Below are 26,537 nucleotides of genomic sequence, written 5' to 3'. Positions count from 1 at the left end.
TGCGTTCTTAGCTTTGTCTTTATCAGTACTTCTGATTTATTTTATTATTTTTTTTAAGGACTGAAACTGTAACATTTCTTTCAGGTTTTTCTTATTAAAGAAAGAAATGTTATTACACCCTATAAACAGTAAGAGTAAGTATATATTTATTTTGTTATTCTTAGCAAACTAATATTTTGCGAGGATCTATGTTCTCATTTCTGAAAGAGTAAGGTAATTATCATTTGAGGAATATGACTATAAAGCTTAAAAAAAATAAGTAATTGTGCATATTAGGTAAAACAAGTATCTGAATTCTTCCATAACGGGTTTGTGATATTTCTTGGAGGACGTACTGCACTTGACACCTGCTCTTTGCCTTGATGTGCAGCTCCGCAATGTGCAGTCAGAGCTGTCACCTGGCAGATGGTATTCAGTGGACACTGCATCCTGGCTAAACAGCTTCTCCTCAGTTCTGCTCACACCTCAGATGAGAGATTGCTAATTGATATTTCCCGGCTGAGTGCTTCACAGTTCAAAGAAATGGCAGATAAGTCTGCTCACAGCAGAAACCAGAGCTGGCTTCTGGTTGTTTTCTGCTAAGGAGGTGGGTCTGCTCTGATTCTGAGCCTGGAGACTTCAAGGCATAGAAGTGAGGGTTTTTCAACTGAAATGTGACACAAACACTAAATGAAAACAGAGAGTCCTTAAAAACGTATTTGCCCAAGAATTGAAACAGAATTATATTTCTCAACATATTTGTTCAAGTAAGAAATTTGAGAATGATGAGGTCAATAAATTTGTGATACTGTAATGAACAGCAGAGACAAGAGGTAATATCTGTTCTCTCAATTGCTTTGAGTTGGTTTTGTGATTAGATCTGTCTCTAAACTAGGATTTTTTTCTGTTCTTTGTTTACTTTATGCCACTAATTCTTCATGTGTTCAACTTGTTTTTTAGTCCTTCTGTTTTCTGGTTTGCCTCCGTGTGCAGGATTTATTAAGTATCATATAAATACCTATCTCATTGCCAACACAGTGAAAAAGAAAAGAATTAAAAGGGCTATTTGGAAGGCTTTTCACTTTATTTTTCTCCTAAGTCAATATTCATTTGTACCTAAAACATTCCTAACAGTTAACCATTACAATTTACTTCACACAAGTGCAGCTACTTTTCTGCATACTAAAACATGAAATCTAGTTTGCCTTCAATAATTTCCGTTGGTTTTTTTTTTTTTTTGTTGCTGCTAAATATCTTGTACTTAAGTCGTTGCGAGTTCCAGATGTGTCACTGAGTGCTGGAATTTGGTAATAAATTTTATCTTTCATGTCTTGTAATTGATCTGCAAAACACTGAGCTATTGTCTTTGCATATGGCTGGAGAGCTACAGAGAGGACTGCTCACAAAAGCTTTTACATTGTTGGCTGTAAGCAATGCTTGTAGACCATCCACTAGGATTTCTGAGCTGTGCTTTCCCTGTTGAAGGAAAATGATGATCTGGATGAAATGTTACAAGGCTTTTATCTAAATTGCTACTCAATTTCTTGTCTCCCTTTACTCTAGTTCCATTTGCTTCCTGAAGCATGCTTTTCTCTTGGATTGCTGTCAGTTCAGCTCAGATCACACATATTACACTGAAGATCACCTAGATTTACATGTCATCTTTCCTTCAGTTTTAAAATAATCCAGTTGTATTCACTGGTCAGTGTCTTAATGTAGTCTTACTAATGACTTTTTGTTAAAAAGTCTAGCCTGGGAAATTACAAAACCCTACAGAAATGTGTTGATACACTTTTATACTACAGTCAGGGAATATCAAGGGATCCCACCACCTTTGCTAAATATGAGTTATGTGTAAAAGTTAGTATCAGTTGATCCATGCACATAGTTTTAATATTCTTAAGTCATAACCAGAAATATGTAATATGAAACAACACTTAAGAAAGCTGGAAAAACTTTCTAGAGGAAAAAATCAGTGTGCCACATACGCCGGGTGATGTGTTAGTGGGGTTTTTATAAATGACTAGTCGAAACAGGTTGTGATTGGATTTGGGATCTTTTCAGCCCAAAACTGTTTATACAGAGGAGAGTGATAAATTTTATAGTCTAATCTTTAAAGATTTGATGGGCTAATATCTTTTGTCTAAAACATGTACAATAGCTGTTTAAATATAATGTCATTTACTAGTTCTGTACTTACATGTGCTTACCTGATACTAGTATAGTCAGAACAGGTACTAGTTCTACATTTACTGATGTTTACACTATATTAATTTGATCACTTCAAAGCTATTTTGTTGCATTGTATTAAATAACAGACCAAATACTGCACAAAAAGCTTACAACATGGAAGATATATTTGTAAAGAAAAAAATAAACAGGTTTAACATCTACCAGTGGAATGTTTCAGGTATACTGCAGCCTTTGATAACATACTTTTGATCAGGATTCTTTTGATTTTAGATTTTTTTTCACTCAGCTTTGTTTTAGCCTCATTTGTAGTAAATGTACTTTTGGTTTTAGGGTAGAACAGAACACTTATTCCAACTGGATGTTGCTGGGAAACTAGGAGATGTTGTGCAAACTCTGCATCAGGTATGTGGTCATTTGGTATCACTACACATTTCATCACAGCATCTTTTCTGGTATGTAATGGGGAGCTTTCTTTAAATACTTATTCTCAAGGTGAAATTCTTGGAGTATCTATTTCTAAAATGTAGCAATTGAACACTGTGTCTAGTTCTGATAGCTGTTGTAAGCTACCCGTATTAGTTTTCACTATGCAGGTTGCTAGTGTATAGACGAAGTAATAACATGACAGTAGCAATAAACAAACGTGCCCTACTTTAAAAAGAAATAATAATAATAATAATAGCTCTTTTAGTACTCTGTCACCAAGAAGAGTGCTAAAAGCCCCCCAGTTCCTGTTGACTTTTGAGCTGTGTGCGAGATCTCTGTGCTGTGTCACTTAAAGCTCATTGTTCTTTAGCTTTATAGGGCTTCTTGTCTAGATAAGATGGGAGATCAAGCTGCCATGGTAAGTACTGACTTATTTCTGGTATCACTGTTTAATACTGAAATTCTGATAGCACTGGTTAATAATAAAATTCTGTTGCATTTGAGTCATAGACCATACTAACTTTTTTTCCTTCCATGTTAGATAACTGCTATATTGCAATCGCGCTTGGCTAGAACTTCATTTGATAAAAACAGGTATCTTTCTAATCACTTTCTACTCGGAAATGATTTTCAGCTTGTTGGTTGGTTAGTCCACTGCATCAGTATTTAATAGGTGCTTGTTTGGGGCAGCATAAGTTCTCTAATTCAGAGAGTTATTGTCTTGTATTCTGAGCTATCTGGAGTGGAGAATGTGAAGTTCTGTATTGTGAAGATGAATATGCTACTTTTCTTATTTCTCCAAACTGTTCCGTTAGTCTGTGAATTGAGCACTAGTATAGACCAAATAAAGCACTGTATAGAAAAGTCAGCTGGGTTACTGCTCTGAGACTGGTGCAGAGCATAGCAACTTTCCTTTCTGGAGTGCTGGTTAAAATAGTGGTCTCAACAAAGAACTTTCTTCATGTCTAGAATAGGCTTAGTGGAGTTCCCATTCTGATGTCCCAAGGTTATAAGCTAACCTAAAACCTTTCTAAAGAATTTAAGGGTAGCTCTACATAAATAAGAACTGGAGGTAAACTTACTACCTTTCTTCACTTGTAGATTTCAAAGCATTTCTGAAACGCTGCATATGGAATGTAAAGCAGAAATGGTGACACCACTGGTGACTAATCCAGGGCATGTGTGTGTTACTGATGCTAACTTGTACTTCCAGCCTCTTAATGGATATCCTGTAAGTGCCTCATAGATGGTCTTGCATATGATGTGAGCACGCTGCTCCTCTAGTGGACAGTTTTCATTTTCTGTATTGTTCCTCTTAAATGCACATGCACGTCTCCAAGAAGACTCTGCTTTCAGTTATAATCAGAAGCTCCTTAGTTTTCCTTTGATCTGTGCCACTCTATTGCGTTCAGGTTAGCTCTACTTCTGAGGCTTTATTCTGTACTAACTTGCTTAAAGTTGACCTCCTGCTGACAAAGCACAAAATGCTCATTCTCCATTAATATTTAAAGATCACTTTTTGGAACACTTCATTTAAGATAAATTTCTTATCTTACTTTGGGATGCTTTTCCTACCTAGTGAGAGCTTTATATGCATTTAGTTTATATTGGAAGATCTTAGCTGGGTTTTCTGTTAAACTGATCGTTTGTTTCTCTAGAGGAAAACTGAGTGCATGTTGCAGACAGATTACTGCTTTGGAACTTTGTCACAGAAATAGGAGTGTTAGTCTCAGCAGACCACTAATATGCTAAGAGCATGTCCAGACAAGGAAAATGCGTTTCAGAACTGATGACAAAATGCCATTCCATTTCCGTCCACCGGGTGACACCATTGACAAACAGTTTGCCTAGCAGCCGGTCAATGGCTTCCTTATTTTTAATACAGTTTCTTGTGTTCTGCTCCTCTCGCATGATTATTATAACTGGTGATGGTCTCAGGTGATAGTACACTTTTCTTTATTTATTCTTAAACTGCTTTGCTACTTAGACAAGAACCAACAACAAAGACAAGCTTCCTCTTTTTAACTAACTGCTTAGCACTACTGTTGAACTGTTAAAATGAAATGGATGGATACTATTTTCATATTGCTGGTGTCTCTAGTCAAGAGAAACTTCAGATTGACTGGAGAGATTAATGTAGAAGAACAAATGCCTTCTAGAATATCTCCATCTTTTCTTCCTCCTCCCTCACTCCCCCAGAAACCAGTAGTACAAATAACACTGCAAAATGTGCGTCGCATCTATAAAAGAAGACATGGGCTAATGCCACTGGTAAGCTAAACTTTGTTTCTTAATGTCATACTGAATGTATTGTTTCTTACATTGGCCAGCTGAAACTGTATACATCATTAGATAAAAGCTACATGTTTTTAAAAACTCTGGATTAAGTAGTGAACAGCACTCGAAGATCTCTTCTGTTTTTTAAGTGTTTTAATTCCTGGTGTTGTCAAAATGATGAAAACAGGAAGAGTGAACTCTGTCAAGGATGAAGAATTTCTTTCATAAGCAGTCTGTGTAGGGGAAGGGAGAAGGGAGCACCTCCAGGGAGCAATTCATTCCATTTATCTCAAACACCTATCTTGGGATAGAATGAATTGCTCTATCACGGTGTATTTTCTCTCTGGATTGATTCATGGAGGGAGCTTGATCACTGGTTCAGACTGAGACTAATGTGGAGTGATGAGTCCCACTGTACATGACTAAAGGATGATGAGAGTGCTGCAGTGGAACCTCTGTTGTGTGCTTTCAGTGTTTGCACTGAAATTTCAGTCTCGAGCAAAATTTTTCTCTCAAAACACATTTGAACTAAGTAGGCGTTCAACTCTGCCTCACTCCATTCACTTAGGACAAAAAAGTGTGTTACCTGTGCTTAATCAATCCAGACAGAGCCAATCTGTGGATGGCTACAAAGCTATTTGCTCAATTGGTTGTAAAATGAATGCTTTTATGATTGGAAATAGGAGAGATCAAAATGTTAAACTTTGTGGGCAAAACTGCTCCCCAGTTTAGAGTCTTAAGTTTTAGATATTAGTAACTGGAATATTCTGTTTAAAAAAGTAAATATTTTAACTTGTCAGTAACTGCTCACATTTACTTTTCTCCCCTTTAACTTCTAAGGGACTTGAAGTATTTTGCACAGAAAATGATCTATGTTCTGACATCTACTTGAAATTCTACAACTGTCAAGATCGAGATGAATTCTATTTCCTTATTGCAACATATATAGGTTTGGAGTATTTATTTATTAATTTAGTCTGTAATACCTTGTCTGGATTTTGCTCTTTTGATTTCTGGGAAGAATGAGAAGAATAAACAGACATACTAGCTCTAAAAAATTTTTGATAGAAGTAAGGAAAGTTCAGAATGAATGTTGCAAAATTGCATATATTCTGTTTGTGTTTGAAGAGCTGAGTATGAAAGCTGAGATATCATTATTGAGATGAAGCTGATTCTTTTGATTTACAACTTGATATGCAGTTGTTTTTTTTAAAAAAAAAGAAAATAAACAAAGCAAAACAAACAAATAAGCCCCCTCAAAAAAACCCTGAAAAGAAACAAACAAATGAAACAAAAGAAAAAAAAATCCCCATGAAACACTGTATCTTCAATGCAAGGGGTAGATAAGATCCACTCAGCTAAACCATGTTTTGCTGAAAGAATATAGACTGACTTGTGGATGGATCCTCCTGGCCCCCCATTAAGTCCAAGTGAAAATCCTATTGAGAAAGTTCCTGTAATGGATGCATTTCCAGTGCATACACAAATACCTGAACTTTTCTCAGTCTTAGCAGTGGTTGATGAAAATTACCATTCTGAAACAGTTGAATTCTCATTTCTATTCAATCGTGTATGCATTAATTCCTAGAAAATTATACATAACTTTTGCAGATAATGAACAGAAACTTTCTAGAAGCGTAGAGTGCGTGCTGGAAAAACAAGGGGGAAAAGCTAGTTGTTTTTTGTAATGCTACAACTGAAACATTGAAACTCATGTTTACTCCCAATATTGAAAGTATTTATGTAAATTTTGTACTATCTTTCCATTGTACCAGAACTCTAGTTCTGTTTTAATGAATTTGTCTAAATATCAATTGATGTTTTCCCCACTTCACAAAGCAAAGGGGAAAGGCCACAAAGGAACGATCACTTCTCCTGAGAATCATTTTAGGCTTTTAGGTTTTCCTTTTGAAAAGGAAATAGATTCTAACATGGTTTGCTCTGTTATTGAAATAGCTGCATACTGTTACTATGCTTCAGACTTTGTTTTCTGGATAGCTTTCAAAGATGAAATTTCAAGGTGCAGATGAAGATGATCATGATGTTGTAGCTGAGAAATAAAAAGTGTGAGCCCTTTTGCCAAAGGTGTTTGTAGCACCTCAGTAACTGTCTGACAGCAAAAGATCCTCTCTTTGAAGGTGCTAACAATTTTTAATTGTAGAAATTAAGGTACTAAACTGAAGGAAGTGTTGGAATATGTTTTTCCAGCCTATGTTGAGCTAAAATAGAGGCCTGCCATAACTTAATCTGAATTTCTTTCATTCTTGTTAATAATTGTAGTGATAATATTTGAAAAACTTGATGTTCCATAGAAATCCTAAATTTTTAGCTTTTGTGTTGTATCCTTCAGCAGCAAATGGTGGTAAAGGGTATTTAAAGACTTTTGAGTAGAAAGAAGAGCAGCCTGTAGTACAGATGCAATAGAATAAGCATGCAGAAGTGTGCAGTGCAATGCCTTTTTTGGCAAGGATGTGGTTTCACTGTGATTGCTTGATGAGGAGGCTGATGGGACAGTTTCTTGCCGTTGTGCCGTGGTTGCAGTCCTTTGATTCTGCTGTTTCAGGCACTTGCCAAGGTGCTGTAAACTGAATCAATGAAAGGAACAACTTAAAAAGAAAAAAATTATAATAATCCCCTGTGAAAAACTACTCCCTGCCTTTTCTGTTGATAAACCTGCCACGTACAGGACAGGCTAAGATAACAAAGAAACCTCTTTACTTTAATTTTAAGGTGAAGAGACAGAACGAAATCAATATTCCCAGGTCATTTTGTTGTCCAGCAGCGTACCTTTGTATTATAGCTATTGAGTAGTTTGCAGTTTGGAATTTCTTGAGTCCCCGCCTAATGCTTCAAACAGAAGCTCCAGGTGCATAATTCCTACTTTCTTGACAGATGGTCAAGTTTTATCTTCCTCTATTCTCTCTGTTTCAGTCGTTCTGAAACTGAATTCTGTTTACATACATATATGACTTCTTTCACAAGCCATTGTTAGTGGGAATCCTTAGCTGTCCATTACGAAAATGTTTAATTTTTTTCTTGACTCTAGCAGAACTGCTTCTAGAAATTTGAAATCTTAAAGATTGCCAGATTGCCAAGAGAGCTGTTCATGGTCTGCAAATATCTTTCTGTACCCCCAGAAATATTCAAGTTCTTTCCTGTCCGTTGTTTCTGTTTGGTTTCAGCACTCCTTCTCTGTGTTGGTTTTTGGGTTTTGGTTGTTTGTGTGTTGTGTTTGGGGTTTTTTTTTTGTCGTTGTTGTTGAGTGTCATTTAGGCCTTTTTGAACAGATCTTAAAAAAAAATAAATGTATAAAGTGTGGTAGATATTGAATCATGAAGTTGCCACTTAATTCTGACTTGTTTTTTTGAGCAGCTATGCCCTTAATTATTCTGTAGTGGCTTGGATAACGTCAATCACAGTATAATTTGGGGTGGAACTCAAAACCTCAAAAATTCTTAATGCTTTCTCTTATTTTAGAAAATCATGTTACAGAGCATACAGCTGAAAGTTATATGTTGCAGTGGCAGCGAGGACATATATCAAATTACCAGTATCTTCTTCATCTCAACAATCTGGCTGACAGAAGCTGCAACGATCTCTCGCAGTATCCTGTGTTTCCCTGGATCATAGCAGACTACTCTAGTTCAGTATTAGGTATGTGTTAGACATAAAGACGTGTTAGTGCATAGCGTCCAACCTGGCATGTCTCAAGGGGTTTTATGCTGTATAAAGTTTATGGTACATCAGAATGAACCTGGCATTAGTGATCTTAGATGTTTTCTTGTGCACCTACCTTTACTCTGGAGTTTAGTGAACAAAATACCTCACCTTTTTCTGTTAAGTATTTCACTATTCACATGAAGATTATGTAACAAGCATCTGTTTGGTCACTTTGAAAATCTGTGGTATTGATCATTCGGACACTTTCTGTGATTCTAACAAATGCAAAAGAACAAGTAAAATGGCTATTTATGGAACAAGTTGGATGCATTAACATGTATAGAAACCAGATGTTCTTCTACAGTTCTTAGCATTGCAAGTTGAACAAGGCTTGTGGCTAAGTAGGCTCCTTGATTAAGGGTCTTTGTGGAATTTGTCTTGGAAGCTTGTCCTTTTCAGGATTGTGTCCCTCTACAAGGACTAGAGTAGGGGAATCTGGTGATATTCATCAGCACCCACTCAGACACTCCAATCTGATTGTTTGGTGGAATTTAACTGTAGCCTGTCAGAATAGTTAGTGAGTGGGAAGAAGACAATACCAGCTGCTTTTGTGCCTCACTGCTAGAACCTGTATTGACTAGGTAATGATAGTTAAAATAGCTGTCACGAATATGTAACCTAGCTCTTAAGCAACAGGTATGAAATTATGCCTACTTGGAAGGAAGAAGATGAGTAGCCATTTACAGTAAGACTTTATTCTTTTGCAGTTAGGGAGCAGAGAAAATTACTGGAAGAGTTCTGTGTTGATTTTTGTTTCTTTTGTTGCTGTTTGGGTTTTGTTTTGTTTTTAAACATTGATTAAAGGACATTCCTGTCTAATAGAATTGATCCATAACACCTTACTATGTTTTTCTAGATCTGACAAAGCCTGAAACATTCCGTGACCTTAGTAAACCAGTTGGTGCCCTGAATAAGGAAAGGCTGGATAGATTATTGGTATGTGTATCTTGGCTTTCTTATACTGCCTGTTTTGGGCCTTGTACATATTGGCAATAAAAGAAGCTTTGTCAAGCAAGCTTTGGGAATTATGTAGATATCTAAAACTAACTATAAAGCTTATCAGAAGCAAACTTACCTATAAACATACAAGATTTATTATCAGCTTGATTTCATCAGTACTGATTTTGTCAGTACTAATTTAAAATTATTTGAATCTGTTTCCTCTCTTACAATTTTTTCATACATATATGCTTTTAGATGTTTTACCTCACTTTTAAAACAAAACCCCCAAATCTATTTAACTGTTATAACTGCATTTGTATGGCAGGCACTGAGATACTATAAGCGTATAAGGAAATATAAAACTTCAAGACCAGTAGATTTAAATGTGTAGTGTAAAATACGTGTATGAATTAGGCAAGACAAAGTAGAAGAAATCTTAAGTACTTCCATTTAAGAAAAATGCTGAGTTTGAGGGAGACTACTTCAAAGGGAGGAAATCTGAATCCATGGAGATCAGAGCACCAACTTCAGATTTCCACATGGACATAATAATGCACAAACTTTTTCCATTTCTCAAAGTAGGCAGACTTTCTTCTCATAAGCAGTTGAACACATAGTTACAGGCTTATAATGTTCTCAGTTTCTTGGCTTTTAATTCTTTGTATAAAATATTTGTCTCATATGGTAGGTTAGTTATTCCAAAATAATTTACAGAACATAACTATATTATGTTTTGGAACTTTTATTAGTTCTTAATGAAGCATTGGGAAAAAAAATGTGAGACTAACTACAATATATTGACAAAAAAGATTATATATTTCAAAATCGTAAAGCTTCCTGAGGTTGTGGAAGGTAAGAAGGTTCATCATGTTATGCTTTCTATAACAGTAAATGAAGTTTTCTTTCCAAAATCTGTTTCCTCCAGCTGTTAGCTGCCTCATGCTTACTGCAGTAAAAGTAATTTTATTTACATTAATGATAGATTTTAGGGGTAACACATAGAAGTTTAAGATAGAAGGGAATCCTCCAGGTTGAATTTAGTCAATATGTTCTTCCATGCTCTCATTAAACTTCATGTGAAAGACCAAAAGAAGTCTTCGTTTTCCCTCCTTTGAAGTTGAGTCACTGCAGTTGTGTGTGAAAGTGAGAGACGAAAAAAAGCTTAAAACCTGGTAATCTTGGATGATAAATTGTAACCAGTTTTTCGCCATGTTGATTTATTGATCTGATTAAGCTGCATGGTTATTAGAACTTAGAGTTTGTTTTATCATTAGGAAAAAAAAAAAAGAGTAGTCCTAATCTGTGTCTTTAAAAAAAAAAAAAAAAGTGTGTATGTATTCAATATCGAAGTCAAGCAGGAGTGTTGATTTTAAACAGACCTCTCTCTCTTCTTCATATGTTGCAGACGCGTTATCAGGAAATGCCAGAGCCTAAGTTCATGTATGGGAGCCATTATTCATCTCCGGGTTATGTTTTGTTTTATCTCGTTAGAGTTGGTAAGACGGCTTTTACATGCTCTCCGAGCAGACAGTTACCTCCAAAGCAAACAAGGTTTGGAGCAAGCTGATGATTTTTTTTTTCTTTTTCCTTAGCTCCAGAATATATGCTCTGTCTGCAGAATGGAAAGTTTGATCACGCTGACAGAACGTTCAACAGGTTTGTTTACATTTTGTTTATAACTGTGTTGGTTTTGTTTTCAAATATGCATCAAGGGAGTGCAAAGCCTTAAAAAAATATCTTTTTTTAACACATGTGTCATTGATATGTTTTATCTAGTATTGCAGAAACCTGGAAAAACTGCTTGGATGGTGCAACAGATTTCAAAGAGGTAAACGACTGGAAAATGATTCAAGTCCTTCTTGACATTTGTGCTCAGCTCTCTGTTCTTAGATATCTCCTGTCCATTTGAGAGTTTAGGGTGGGAGTGGGGTGTGTTTGGTTGGGTTTTTGTGGCTTTTAGTTGTGTGTGAGGGTTTTTTAAGGCTTTTGACTGCATTTTATGAATCTTTTAAGGTTTTTAACATCTGTCTTCTGTGTAATTCCACGGTTGCTTCTCTACTTTCTGACTTTTAGTTTAACAGAATAGTCATTGTGAATGTTATTGGAATAAGTGGGAATTACCAGAGTGGGTTAAGGCTGAAAAGATGCTATTTTATGTATTGTCTGCTGGAACCTTGTGAGGATTTGGCTGTATTACAGCAGTACATTTGGAGAGGCTAAACTATAGAAATTTTATCTTAGTTTTTTGAGCCTTATAGAAACCATAATTTGTAGAACATGTTGAGAATGATTGAGTAACTCTCAAATAGTGGGTGCTGTTAAATAATGTTTCTTTCATAAAGGAGTTTAAAAAAGAAATATCAATATATTTAAAAAGTGTATAGTTAATGGTTAGTTATGATGATCTTTAAAAAATGGGCTTAACCTCTGAATGTTTGGTCATCATTCTAGTTTGATTCTAGATTTTTGACTTGACTCTTGCTTGATGTCTTAAAAATAAGAAGGTAGCTATGTAGTGAGAGTTCTGAAGACACCCATACATGTTATGGATTCATATGTCATGCATTACCTGTTAAAAATTTATGCCAATCTGAATTTAGCTCAGAGCCTTGTAGGTAATTAAGAAGCCTAAAAGTAGTTGGAAGGATAATGGGAGGCAGTTTCCAGTGCTGCTTTACTGACAGAGAAGAAAGTCTGGAATAATTACTACCCAAGGCTTGACATATGAATTTTGATAACTTTCATTTTTTACTGACTGTATTCTACTTAAGTGATCAAAGCTAAGCTAATCTCAAAACTTCTTTTTTTTTTTTTCTTCCAGTTGATTCCAGAATTTTATGAAAACGATTCTAGTTTTCTAGTAAACAATTTGAAATTGGACTTGGGAAAAAGGCAGGGTGGAAAAATGGTTGAAGATGTAGAGCTTCCCCCTTGGGCATCAGGTAATAATATTCAAACTTCTTGTGTTATGCATTAATTCAAGGTTATATAGATTCCTGGGCTGGTTGCCCTTCTTTCAAAAAGCCCATTCTGTTTTCTTCTTAAGGAATTTTTGCTTCAAAACATTGGCATAATGAATAGTTGCATTTAATTTTTATAGCAAATTTGAAGTTTGGTGTGGAAGATTGGGTTGGGTTTTTTTTTCGTCGCTTTTTTAAGAAGGAAGAGGAACAGAGATGGATACCAATACTGAATGGGGTATCTTCTCCTTTAATTAACCTTTCTCTTGCCAGGTCCTGATGACTTTCTTCAGAAGAGCCAAGAGGCTTTAGAAAGTCAGTATGTATCAGAACATCTTCATGAATGGATTGACATAATATTTGGCTACAAGCAGAAAGGAAATGAAGCAGTTGCAGCTCACAATGGTAAATACACAGTTTATAGAAATATAAAAAAAAGCTTTAATTAGGCAGGAATGGTAAATAACAGCATATCTGTAATACCTGATTCATTTCAAGCATTCATAACTACTCTTTGAGTGCTTGATCCTTCCAGGAAATGCAGTTCTTCGTTACTGGAAATAGTGTTTAATCTAGTAAAATCTAGTGCCTCCATGATGCTCTGCATCTCTGAAGATTTATTTAAGATGGTAGGCAAGAAGATTATACAGCATCGCTGGTTGTTTGCTCATGCAGCACGGTGTGGCAATGTAGTATGGAATTAGTGTTTCCAAATTAGAAATGGGAGTCTGTAGGGTCTCCACACAAACATGTATTTAACTTTCCTACACAGTAATTGCAGTGTGAGAATTTCAATGCCATTTTTTTCCCCTCCTCCAGAGCGAATTGGCAGGGAAAGAAGGGGCTTATGTGCTATAGCTCTTTAGGAGCAAGAATGAAGGGGGGAAAAAGCATGCAGGTGACTAGGTTCATCCTTGTGTACGTATATACTACTGCAGTAGTATATGTACCTTTTACTGTACATGTAGAAAGTTTCACTGTGTGCAATCTTATTCTGAGCATGTATATAACCATTGTAATTCCTTGCAAAAAGGGAATGTTATTACTTGATTGCACTGCTCATGTGTTTAATTTATCTAGATCAATCCAGCAGTCTGATATTTAGTTATGTATGTTACTACTCAATAAGGAAACATTCTCTTGGTAAAAGAAGATTATCAGATCAGATTTATAGAGTGTTTATTCCAGAAATCCTGATCCTTTTGAAGGATTACAAGTTAACAGACAATGTTGAGGTAGTTAATACTTAACAAGACATAATACATTTAAAAAGAAAACCCTCCTACAACATTGGGGAGGGAAGGAAAAAGCGAGTCTTCATTTTGGTAGTCAATGCTTTCTACTTCCAGGGTAAGATAATGTGATTTGGTTTGTGGTGGGTTTTTTGTTGTGTGGTTTTTTTTTTTCTATTTTTTGGTGGTGGTTGGTTTTTTAATATGCTTCTATGCTTCCCCATGGGTCCTTAAATCATGATTGGCTATATTTTAGGTTTGCATGGTTTGGCATCCAATCATACTGTGACCATGTTAGTTACAATGTGCCAGAGGCTTTGAATATGGCAAATCGGCGCTTAAATTATGGCACCCGTATTTTTATCACTCGAGTGAGAGCACGTTTTATGTACAATGTGCTTCTGCTGGAATGTGGATTTTTATTAGCATAATGAATTGCGAACACTTGAGTAGATAAGAGACAGAAGGGATCAGTGTATGAATGAACTTGGGTCAAAATATAAAGTAAGTATTCCTATGCAGAAGCCCCAAAGTAATTCACTGTGTAACTGCTATCCTCGTAAAAAATGAACAAGTGAATAGGGAGACCTTTATGATCATTCTTTACTACATTTTGCTACCTGTCTAGAAAATAACCAGAGATCCAGTTATGCAACTGTGCTTTTTTTCTTTCTTTATTGGCAGGGAGAGTGTTCTTTAATGAAGCTTAAATAAGCTTTTCTTCCTTTATGAAAGGACTTATTTCTTCTGAAATTTTCTGAGTCTCTTAGAAATGCTAAACTTTTTCAAAGTAAGAAACCCAGGATTAAAGCACAAGATCTCAAACTCTGTAGCCTGCTGAAATAGCTTAGTTGCTTAAATATAACCAAGTGGAGTAAAAAATAAAACTTTTTTTTTGTAGTAGGTATGCAAGACAAAGAAACTGAGTCATATATATCACATTGTACGAATGAACTTTTTTTTTCTAGTGTTTCACCCGTTAACTTATGAAGGAGGAGTGGATTTAAACAGGTAAGTAACAAGAATCAGAATGTTTTTATTAAAGCAGTTAGCTAAATTTCTCAGTATGCCTCCAGGTTCTCTGCTGGCTGTAAAAGTGCTCTGTACACGAATGATGTAGCTCTTCCATTTTCTGCTCCCAAATATGCAGAGAACCAGCATCAGCTTCATTTTTAGCATGCATTGAAAGATTGTTACTGGAGCACTTCTTCAGTCTGGCTTTCATCAAATTGCTTTACTTTTTTTAATTGATGACCATACTGTCATCATACATAAACAAAATTATGATGCTGTGATATGACAGCCCATTGCATCTGTGGTACATCGGCTCTGTAAGAATTTGTGATGGCCTATAATGCTGTAGTAACTGCGCATGCAGGCCCATGCTTTCAGGGGAGGGGAGGGGGGGGAAAAAAAAGTACTCTCCTACTTGGCTTAATTAAATATCTTGGTTTTGTGAAGTATTATGGACCCAAATGAAAAAGTAGCTCTGCTGACACAAATCTTGGAGTTTGGACAGACACCAAAACAGTTGTTTACAGTTCCTCATCCCCGAAGGATAATGCCGAAGTTGAAAAGCTTGTCTCGAACGTCTAGTCACAGTGTTTCCATAACTGAGTCGCCAGGTAAATGTATAACAGATAAACTGACGATGTAACAGATTTGCAATTTTGAGAAGTTCTGTGTCTCTCTCCCACAGGATCTCATTATACAACTCTCTTGACCACTTTCCCTATAAGCTAACTCAAAGTAAATCCATGAACTAACTGTTAAAGAAAAAATGGCAAGACTATTTTCAATTTCGAAAGTACAGGCGTTGTCCTGCATTTTTGCTTTCTGTTCCAGTGGTCTCCTCTGGGACTTCTCAACCTCTGCTTTTGAAGCTCTGGGAGGCCTATAATCCCTGGCCTTTCATGACACTTCAAAATCAAGCTGGTAGGACAGCAGCTTGATGACCATATCTGCAGGCATTCTAAATGATGTAAAGATTTATTCAGTTTTTGAACAGAAGTGTCTTTGGGGTGATCAATTAGCTTGATCTAAATAAACTCTAAGAATTTAAATTAAGCATCCAAGTTTTTTTCCTTTTCCATGACTTGAATATAAAGAAGTTACTTTGTTTTCCCTATATACTGTAGAGACAATGTTGATTGAATAACTTTCTTCGAGAAAAGGAGATAGATAGATATATACACACACACAAAATAGATGTGGAGAGGGTCCAGAGAATGGCCACAATGATCAAAGGACTGGGAAGCCTGCTGTATGAAGAAAGGCTGAGAGAACTGGGTTTGTTCAGCCTTGAGGAAGTGCAGCTTAGGGGAGACCTTATCGCCATGTTCTAGTATTTAAAAAGTGGCTACAAAGGAGATGGGGACTCCCTTTTTATAAGGAGTCACATGGAAAAGACAAAGGGTCTACTATAAATTGGACTGAATCTTCAGCTCAAGTATCACATGGAAAGGTTTTTCTCAGTTGGTTGTCTTCGATTCACTTACCTTTTGATGGATTTCAGTTTTAAGCAGAGAAGCAAAGATAAGTGCTTCTTAGCACGGCAACCTGTAGCATCCAAATGGCAAGAGTGGCTTTGGAAGTTGTGTATGGTGATAATACTGTTCATATGTGTGCAATAAATATGGTGGTATGCTCCCTGAGTCATCAATTCACAGATCAACAATTCTCGTTGGGTTTGGCGTTTTTGTACTAATTAGCATCTAACTTTCTTAATTTTGTGGCATTTTTTTAATCCATTAACTTTTGCAACAGTGCAGTGAAATGAAGTCGTGGCATTCCTAACAGAATGCAATAGAATAATAAAAGCACATGATGTATTGTAGCGGTAGATGGCTTTCCTGGCACTTTTCCATTTGGAAAATTCTTGACCTCAGTGCAACACAAAAATGTGTCTGCAGAAAAGTGGTTTTTTTTGGTTTGTTTTTTTTTTTAATTTTGGAAACGTTTTCTGTAAAGTCTCCAGTTTAAAAGCCCTGGTTTGGGGACAAGAATTGTATTTTTGACTGTGTAAGCCTATGCATTCAGCAAGAGAATTAAAAAAAAAAAACAACAAACATTTAGTGATCTTTTCACTCTCTGCATTAGCCAATGCATGATTTCTGTACTCTCAAATTTATGTTGGCAACTTCAGCTACCTAGTTATTTGAAATCTATCTTATTTTCTATTTATGATGAATCTTTATTGTGGCATTTGATTGCAGCTTCTCCAAATGAAGAATCATTTGAAGATTTGACAGAAGAAAGTATAACACTTGCTTGGAACAATATTGCCAAACTAAAATTAGATGAGCAATATAAAATTCACAAAGAGTAGGTACTATTCTTTTTACAGTCAAAATTGCTCCATTTAATTGGGGGGGTGGGGTTATCTGCATGTTGATCTGAATGATGGGTTAGGGTTTAGGGTAAATGCTTATCTTTGTGAGACAGCTCATTGGTTTGATTACACAAGATGAATTTGAGTATGTGATTGCTTATCAACCCAGAAAAGGTACTTGTCAGCTTGGTGTTTTGTTTTGTTCCTTTTACAGGTCTAGTGCTAAGCTCTTTATCATTTTAGTACCTGAAGCAGATATTGATTACCTTTCTCTGAAGCTGTGATGCAACAGACAAAGACTTCCATTTATTTGTTTATTTATAACCCCAAGAGGACCTAACTTCTTTTTCATCCTATTTGATTTAAAAGGTTAAACCACTTAAATTCAACTACTACACATCCTGAGCTACTCCTGTATAAACAGTTTGCCAGGTGTCCAGCTATAGTTTTTCAGTTAATCCAGATATCAAGCTACTGTTGGTGATGGATTTCTAGAGAGCCATGAGTCATTGCCCCATAGAGGGGCATTCCAGATGAACTTTGAAAATACCTAACAATGACCAACAGCAGCTATATTTTAAAGAACAGATTTTCCTTTGGCCCTATCCCTTGTCCTAGTGGCTGGACTTGGAGGAGGATTTCTTAATACTTTAAGTGCAACTACTTTCTTGGCAACTGTAACCCAATCTAGAAAAGAAACATCCTCTTGTCCAGAAAACAAGGTAATATTTGTAGTGAGAAAGGGTCTCCTTTACCAGATTGTTGAAGTTAGGGAAATTCTGATCTTGAAAACAGACTTGAATTTCAGCTTCTGATTTTTTTTTTTTTTTTGAAGACTACTGAGAAAAAAATAGAAGCAGGTCTATATAACAGAATTTTGGCTGTGCAGAATGCTCTGTGCTTCCTAACAACTAACTCCCTGACATTAGCTATACGTCGAAATTTCTAGACTATAGTGACTTTACCAATGTTAAATTTAAGGAGAAGAGTCATGCAGGTTCTGATTCCTGGCACTTGAGGTATTCAGTATCTGCTTGTAGGCAAATTCCTGACTCTTTTTGTAGCTAATCCCAGATAGGGAAGACTGAATATGAAACTGTCTGTCCTGTCATATGGGCATGTCCTTTCTGATGAGGACGAAGTTCTTGCAGAACAATATGGGAAACCTGTACTGGTGTTTCACATTTCATATCAAGGTATATTTTTGTCTGTAGGCATATAACACACTAGTGTAGTGCTTTTAATCTCCTTGAATGTCTTAGCTCTTGCAGAGATCAAATAACAAATTTCAACTGTAGTCAATTTACAGTATGGTGGTTAAGTTTCAAAAGCTGTGAAATCACCTATAAGCTTACTTGTGTTAAACAGGACAATTACTGGAATAGCAGTCACTTGCAATGGGTCTTCTGTTTTCACTACGTCCCAGGGTAAGTATTATCACAGAGATACTTATTAGAGCCTGCAGTGTAAATGCAGTTTGTAAGACCAAATAATGTTTTGTCAACAAAATAGCATGAAACTCTGAAAGGTAGTAAAGATTGAATCCTATTAATATCTTTTCAGAGAGCAAAGTTAAGATGACATTAAGTGGGATATTTCCGGAATCATTGAGTTCTGGGTTTTTTTACAGACATGAAAGGACTGGCCCTAATCTTCTGCTAAATGCAACATTCTTATTTTCACTTCATGCTGAATTCCTTCTTACTGTTTGAGAGAATTTCAGTATTCCTACGTAAAGGCTACTTCTGTTTGGCTTTTGGATTGTCACCTCTGCAAGTCACCTATTATAGAAACCAAGTTAAATATATATCTCCTGTAATTAAAAAGCTTAAGTACATTAATTTGTTAAGTTTTAGATCACTTTGACTCAAGGATTTCAATACTATCTATATCTAGGCTTGGGAAGGTAGAAGTTTCTTCCTTTAGATACCAGAGTTCTCTTAGAGTTTGATGGGCATGGGGAGTCTACCTGTAACTGGTGCAAAACAGGCTAGTTCAGGCTCAAGTCACAAGCTTTATAAAGAGTTTCTCAATACTTGCTTTTCACAGTAAGATATTCGAATATTCAAACAGGATCAAGATTACTAGCTTCTATAATACAAACCAGCCCTTTTATCTTCCATTTTGTCCACTATTCTCAGATTCAACTCTGAAGATGTTCTCCAAAGAATCAAAAACAATCCAGAGAAGTGTGTCCTTTTCAAACATGGTAGGTTGCTGTCAAAATGAAAACGAGATCATTGGGAATCTCCTGAAAGCTACTCACAGAAATGGCTCTTAGCATACATCAATGCCTTTTTTCTTCTCCGTCCTGCTCAATCGTGTTGTGTGTGAATACTGTAGTGGAGTGAATTGAGACTCTGTCAGGCTTCAGGGGAGGCAGAGCGCGTTCTGCGAATGCAGGAAGGGAGCGTTAAATGGTTGTACTTCACTTCTGTGTTAGCACTCTTCTGAGCTGCCCTGCTATCCAGGGAAGGGCTTGTGGTAGAGAAGAGAGTCTGGCGTGAACAGAAGAGCCTTTCTGAACAGTCTTGAACTGCCATTGAGACCAAAATCACAAAGTTTAACTTCTGCCCATGTGCTCACATCCATTGTTTTACTGCTCCCGAGTGTCTGAAGGCTGCGGAAAACCAAGCACAGGGAGTGGTTTCTATGCTGGGTGAATTTGAGCCATCCTTCTGCCATAAGCAGTGATCTTGGCAATCTCTGAACAACACTTTCCCTGCTTCTAAACCAGAATTTGGAAAGAGATTCTGTATTTGATTTTTCTGTGCTTGAGCACTGTGGCCAGACCTGGGTCACGGAGATTCACTCCCAATTGTTACGTTAGGAGCTCTTTATTGAGGCAACACACTAGGATATATCAGCCTTCTCTGTTCCCCATCTAGGGGGAACAAAAAAGGCACATGGGTTGCCCAGACAGAAGCCATAACATGCTCTAACAGGTCCCCAAGTAAGTTGCAGGATCAAGACCCTGTGGCATGTGATAGCACAAACTAGCAGGTGAATCTAGATACAGCATTATTAGCCAAGGCAAACTTAGGAATGTCACTTCTTGACACTGTAAAAAGGGAGCTCTTTGCTGAATCCTAGTCCAGAAGTCAGTTTTTCATAAGGAGGCCTTGTATACTCTTTTTATTTATTCTAAAACTACAAAGAAGTGCTGATCTGTTGCAGCAATGCTAGAAGCAGTAGTCCAGCAGCTTACTGGTTTTTAGAACAGATCTAAAATATGACCAGTAATTATACTAATAGAAGCCCTAGGCTTTTTTTTCTTGCTGCTTCCCATGATGGTAATGTAACTGAGCAGCTGTCTGTAAATAATGTTTCTTGTTGAGAATATTAGGAATTAGATAGTTACATTTGTTGTTTGAAAGAGCTGAGCTGATAAGTAGCTGTCATGGAGGAAACGCATCAGAGGAAACCTTCATTTTTACTTTGTTAGCCGTTTGCATCTAGAATTGACAGTGGCTTACGAAATGAAGAGCTGACTCAGTTTCTCCTGAGTGAGGAATTGCATACCATGTCCTTGAAATACCAGTATTACGAAAAAGGTGATCCATCAGTTCTGCATGTGTTTCTGAGCTTCAGTGCTGCCTTTATATTTACCAGGGATGAAGTATTCTTGCAATTCAGTGTCCAAACTATAAGGTTTTTCTTGATTAGTGTACATATAACACCTGTATGTGGTGTGTATAGAAGATGAAAATGCTGCTTGTTCTTCAAAAGCATGTTAATATACTACTGTTTGATTTGTTTGAGGTAAGAAATTGAATGCCACTTTTTCCTTTTTTTTTTCTCTTTTTCTTACAGGCTTTGTCATCTTGTCTAATCTTACCAGGAGATACCACTGTCATAAGTTCTTCATGGGACAATCATATGTGTGTATTTATTTCCTATTAACTTTTATTGAATTACATTGAGTGCCTTGGTCATTATATTTAGGGTTTTAGATAATAATATGGAAATTCATTTTTAAAATGCAGTGTTTATGTTTCTAGAGTTTTTTTCAGTAGATTTCTGTTAGAAACTGTAGAAGCAAAGTTATCTGAAGACATAATGCTTTTATAACTTTTCCTGTTAGATACTTTTATTCAATTGCATTTGGAAGACAACAAGACATCTTAATGGGACATGATGATGCAGTCAGTAAGATCTGTTGGCAGGATGGGCGTTTATATTCTGCATCTTGGGATTCCACTGTGAAGGTTTGTATATAGGTTTGTTATACTTCAATAACTGTTTATAGCTAGCACTTTTTAATGTGCAGCCAGCCAAATGCTTTGGAGTGGATGTACCTGTGGTACTAGAATAATAACTTAGCTCATACCACAGCAAGTTCATTTCTAGAGTATCTTCTTCATTTAGCTTTATCTCAACTCTGTTTCAAAGCTAAAGTGTTACTTTAAAGAAATTTCATTCATTCTAACTTACTTTAAATGTGGGGCTTTTTGAGGTAAACTGTATTTGTTCGAGGAACTGGAATGTTTTGTGGCCTTGACTGGTGATTCTGTTTGCTCAGCGGAATAGGCTTTTAAAATGTTTAATAATTTTGTAGCTTATATTCTTCAACTAAGTGGACCAGGAACTTGCTAATCTAAAGAGCATGCCTGCAGTTAGGTGGAAAGATAACTTGGAAGTTCGAGACAGGAAAGAATTTCCAGAGCCTTCCATGTATGGCTCTTTGAGCAGTGACAAACCCCTACTTAGGTAGGCTTCCGTAAGCTAACTGGAATCAGCATAGTCATATTTAGTATGTGGCTCTGCGTAGGGTCAACAAGTTCAGGTGCCGTATGTTGTTGCTGTATCTTGCCATGTAGGCAAGGCCGGCAGCTAACACAAGCAGCCCTCCTTGTAATGTGGGAATTCAGTACTGGAGAAACTCATCCAGAGTTCCGGTAATGCTTCCTTGAGCAAACGTAAATATCTGTGTTGTAGGTGTGGCACTGTGTTCCTGGAGAGATCTTGAGCAATAAAAAACACCACTTTGAACTGCTTGCAGAGTTGGAACACGATGTTAGTGTAAGTATGTGGATAGAGATACAGTATCTCAGAATATGAAGATTAATTGCTCATGAAAATCAAAGTCAAGATCTAGTGGTAAAGCACAAGGATTGGGTTAGAGGGCTGAGGGGGGTTAAGTTGGTTTGGGAAGTGTGCGTGTAGAGGTTTTTTTGTTTCCTCTTTTTCACCTGCGCCAGCGTCCTCTGCTTCCCTGGTTGAAGAGTCCGCTCCTGGGGACTGAAGCAGCAGTGTAAACAGCAGTTTCTTGATTTATCTTGTTCAGCTTGTATGCACAAAGTTCCGAGGAGAACCAAGATTTTTTTTTTAGATTCTTAGTTTTTGAAAACAGACTAATATTTTTCAAGTATTTTCATTGTTACAGCTTATCTTTGCCAAAAGCAAGCAAATAAAAAAGAATTCATCTGAGTTGTTTACTGTGCCATAAAATATATTACTGAATTTCACTGTAAATATATCAACACATTGCATGCAGTGAATCATAAATGTGTAACTGCACACTTTTATTTATAGCATCTAATGTCATCCAGTAGGATATTTAGAATTACTGTGTTTTAAACCCTCATAATAGTTTTTTAACAGGTCAAAACATAGACAAATACTGAAACAGTTCTGATAACATTTAAGAAGTGTATCCAAGAGGATTGGAAACAGCAGATGACTAGGAAGTTCTTTAAAAGTAAAGAAGAATTTTACCTTTAAGGATGAAGGCTTGCGTTTAGGTGGAGGTTATGGGAACTAAAAGTAGTCAGAAAAGTCAGTTTGCATTTCTGATTCTGCAAAGAAAAAGCATTTTCAAATATCATCAAAAGGACCGATCTTTTACTTTTTATAGGCAGGATTTTTAATAGTTGTACTTAATTAAGGATGTTGCAGAATTATATGTAAAAGCTTTTTGTAAATCGACTATTATCTTACTTATAAGGGGCTGGGCTTGCTTTGTGTATGTTTAAAACATGTCTCAAGATAGCTGACATGAAAGAGTAAGAAAATCATGGGATGTTTAACTTCCTAGGTAAATACAATCGACCTTAATGCTGCAAATACTATACTAGCATCTGGAACCAAAGAGGGAACCATTAGCGTTTGGGATGTTACGACAGCAACAGTGTTGCACCAGTTGCCCTGTCATTCTGGGACTGTGTTTGATGTTGCTTTTAGTCCTGGTACGTTGGATTTCAATTTTTAATGTGCACTATTGGCAGTTTCAAAGGGTATCGTAGTCCTGATATCATGTAATTTACGTTACTACTCTAAGGGGGATGGTGAGATGTTTGGGATTGACACACATCTCCATTATAAAGAATTTATTAAGTGTACACGAGGCCATGCTAGACTGTAGACCAGTGGTCTAGACTCTAAACCAATTTGCTTGTCATTGCTTGCTTAGAGACTTAATTTGCAGTGAATTATCTATATATATAAGTAGTTCAGGCAATGTCACATCCAACATGCTGTATCACAGACTGCTTTGGTAACTAAAACTGAATGTTTAAACATGCTTTTTTGTTGTTTGTTTGCTTTTTTCTTTTGTACAGACAGCAGACATCTGCTCAGCACAGGAGAGGACTGCTGTTTTAAAGTAATAGATGTACAAACTGGAATGCTTATATCTTCTGTAACCACTGATGAACCACAGAGGTAATTCTGAGAACACATAGATTATGAAGCTGCGTGGCCAACTTAGTGAACTGTGGAAATGCTTGATGGCTGGTGACAGCAGAATGGAAAGGGCAGTAATACTGACAACTTTTGTTTTATTGAATTACTTTTTAAAGTGCAAAGGCTGCCATTCTGTTCTAGCATGTTGTGTGCATTATAGTCAAGCTTTCCAAACTGGGACAAAAATACCCAAGTATCTAAGTAAATAACTCATGTTTTTTCAACAACAACTTCAACGTCCGTAAGAGACCATGAGAGCTGTAGCTAACCAGCTCTTCCAACAGCCGAGCTACTGAAATTTTTAACAAGGAGACATTTCTCTTACTTGAATCATCTGTGTGATAGTCTTGATATTTTTACTTTTTTTTCCCCCACAATGCTTCCCTTTTGTTTTGATAATCTAAGAAAAGATTTGCCATTATCATTGGAGTGATCACTTTTTTTTTTTCACAAACCAAAATGCATACAGTTCTATATGGTTTATCAGGTAAACAGATGGAATGCTTACTCAGTTACTGGAGCAAAAATATAGCAGCCATACAGCCATACATGGAGTACACTTGTTGGTTTCTTGTGTGTATATACATAAATATGTATGTGAATGCATGTGTCTATATTTTTTTTTCTTCAGTTATTTCCCTGAAAGTTGTCTTTGCACTTCAAGTGATTGTTTCAGGAACATGAAGTGACAGATGTGAAAGTGGTGGTTCATGAGAGCACATGGGAACCTACACATGTACAGCTGACTGGGTCCTCTGCTCTTGTCAGAATATGTTTCATCCTTTTGCCAGGGGAAGGTCTGGCTGGGTCTAGGGCAGTCAGAGAAGCAAGTTAAAGTTTAAAGCGTTATGAGCCTTTAAAATAAGTTGAGAATAACCCTTCTAGAAAGACTGTGTTAAAGGGTTAGTTTCCTTCAGTTTTGTACCTCCATTTTCAATTCTTTTTGGCTTAGACAGTTTGGAAATGTTTGGCTCTCGTTATACAAAAGCTTGAAGTGAACTGATTTCAGACTGACTTGCAGATGCTTCAAATGGGACGGAAATACCATCTTATCAGGAAGTCAATCTGGTGAATTACTGATTTGGGACCTTCTTGGGGGAAAAGTTACTGGAAGAATCAAAGGACATACAGGTATGCCTGAACTATTCCCATTCTCAAATTGAACGGAAGATTCCTATTTTCCAGCTCTGCTAGTATTGAAAAGTTGGTCATCTGCTCAGTCAGTGGGCTGTTCTTAAAGTTAGTTATATTTGCAACACCAGAACTAAAAATAGGTCCACATGAGCCTTCTAGGAAATTTAATAACAAAGGAGGAATATTGCTGTTTAAAAAACTGACCAAAGGTGAATGACTTGGGATTTTTGTAATTCACACATCATCACAAAAGTCAACATTTTTCTAGCTCATAGGCCTAATGAAGTGTAGCACAGACTGCACTGTATACTTTATCAAAGTCTGTCCAGACTGTGAGTCTAACAACAAATTAAGTCAAATTCACTAGAGAAATTGTTTCGGATGGGGTTTTATAGGCTGCTTAAATGTATCTGTATAGTCTTCAGTACTTTAGCAACCAGAATGTGTGAAGGAAAAAAAACGTGTCTCAGTTTGATTCAGTTTGGTTTTAAGGCTGCCTTCATGAACAGTTACTTCAAACTTCTGTACTGTAAGCTTGTACTCTGAAGCTTGACCTGTATGGAGATCATTCCATAGCTAGGGCAGTCTGAGAAGTGGGCTTCTAGGCATGCACTAGAAGATGTGAATACACTTGTAATATGAGAAGTCCAAAGGGCAGAGTGAAAAATATCACTTTCTAGAGAAACCTCCGCCCCTTATCCCCATGAATCCTTTTGCCAGTGTGCCATCTGCGTTCTACACTGCAACTGGCCTAGTACCCAAAGTCAGCTGAGGCAATGTAGCATGAGATCTGCTACTGTTAAGAGCAGCCACCTAGAAGCCTACTAAAATTCTTAGCATATGTGGTGTTAATGTAATCCAATCTAATGACCAGATTATCCTAAGCCGTCTTTAAAAAGATCCGTTCCATCATCTCAAGCACTACTTTTATTTGCATTTGGATTTACTTGTTTGTTTGGGTTTATCTTTCCTTCCCAGGTGCTGTAATGTCCATGTGGATGAATGAACAGTGCAACAGTGTTATTACAGGAGGGGAAGACAAACAAATCATGTTCTGGAAACTGCAATACTAAGTGCCTTTCCCTCCAGACATTTAAATGAACTCTTATTTTAAACCAAACCTTTTAAAGAAACTTAACTGTGTGCAATGATGGCTGCTGAAGTTCAACCAGATAGGAAGCTTCATTCAACTACAACTTTCTATGTTATGGTGACTTCACTGAGAGCTCTTAACTTCCATAGTTTATGCATTTGTTTTTCATGGACTATCATGTTGAAAATGCTTGTCAAAATGATATCTGAGATGAAATTAAAGACTTATTTTTCTGTAATTAAAGAGCTCTTAACTTGCAGTTATTGTTTGATTTACAGAGAATGCATCATAGCTTGAACTGGTTTCAAAGAAAAAGCATTTGCTTTCTTAAGTCTTTAAGGATGCTTGCAGCTTAGTGCTGTGTCTCATGACACATACTTGCATGTACCTCTTGTGTAGTCAACCTTTCTTCCTAGGGAAGCATACGATGGTAAATACTGCTTTGAACACTAAGGCAGCTGTTGTTTAGTGCAGTAGTCAGTCTAGTCTCCAAATGCAGCTATTTGCAAAGGCACAGAGAAGAATAAGAACATATTCTGTATTGCTTTTTCCTGTTGAAAAATAGC

At 36.6% G+C, this 26,537-nt stretch overlaps 1 protein-coding gene across 4 annotated transcripts; it reads left to right on the top strand.

The window, feature by feature from the left end:
• Positions 1–2,486: 2,486 nt before the first annotated feature.
• Positions 2,487–26,210, top strand: NSMAF (neutral sphingomyelinase activation associated factor). 4 transcript variants are annotated; one of them, XM_086608666.1, is made up of 25 exons: positions 2,487–2,574; positions 2,969–3,016; positions 3,140–3,192; positions 3,700–3,829; positions 4,798–4,869; positions 5,716–5,824; positions 8,353–8,529; positions 9,452–9,531; positions 10,943–11,033; positions 11,130–11,193; positions 11,314–11,365; positions 12,359–12,479; positions 12,771–12,902; positions 14,698–14,740; positions 15,191–15,354; positions 16,945–17,053; positions 18,429–18,487; positions 19,202–19,269; positions 20,874–20,941; positions 21,145–21,268; positions 21,999–22,082; positions 23,098–23,248; positions 23,621–23,723; positions 24,766–24,875; positions 25,857–26,210. In XM_086608666.1, exons 2-25 carry the CDS (start codon positions 2,996–2,998, stop codon positions 25,949–25,951), a joined length of 2,280 nt encoding a protein of 759 aa, XP_086464792.1. In that variant the 5' UTR covers positions 2,487–2,574; positions 2,969–2,995; the 3' UTR covers positions 25,952–26,210. The 4 variants fall into 4 exon arrangements, with proteins under 4 accessions (XP_086464792.1, XP_086464791.1, XP_086464790.1 ...); XM_086608665.1 differs by lacking the exon at positions 25,857–26,210 and having other exon boundaries at positions 2,503–2,574; positions 24,376–24,807; XM_086608664.1 differs by lacking the exons at positions 2,487–2,574; positions 2,969–3,016; positions 3,140–3,192; ... (10 more) ...; positions 14,698–14,740; positions 15,191–15,354 and having other exon boundaries at positions 16,960–17,053; positions 23,621–23,726; positions 24,760–24,875.
• The last annotated feature ends 327 nt before the right edge of the window (positions 26,211–26,537 follow it).

This window comes from Tauraco erythrolophus, chromosome 3 (assembly GCF_009769465.1).
Source record: "Tauraco erythrolophus isolate bTauEry1 chromosome 3, bTauEry1.pri, whole genome shotgun sequence".
NCBI classification, from domain to species: domain Eukaryota; kingdom Metazoa; phylum Chordata; class Aves; order Musophagiformes; family Musophagidae; genus Tauraco; species Tauraco erythrolophus.
This window is presented reverse-complemented; position numbering and strand designations above follow the sequence as displayed.

Coding starts and splice junctions, on each gene's coding strand:
- NSMAF (XM_086608666.1), top strand. CDS start 2,996: ATGGGAGATCAAGCTGCCATG. Junction 17,054..18,428: donor CAATATAAAATTCACAAAGA/GTAGGTACTATT, acceptor TGTGTTAAACAG/GACAATTACTGGAATAGCAG. Junction 23,724..24,765: donor ACCACTGATGAACCACAGAG/GTAATTCTGAGA, acceptor ACTGACTTGCAG/ATGCTTCAAATGGGACGGAA.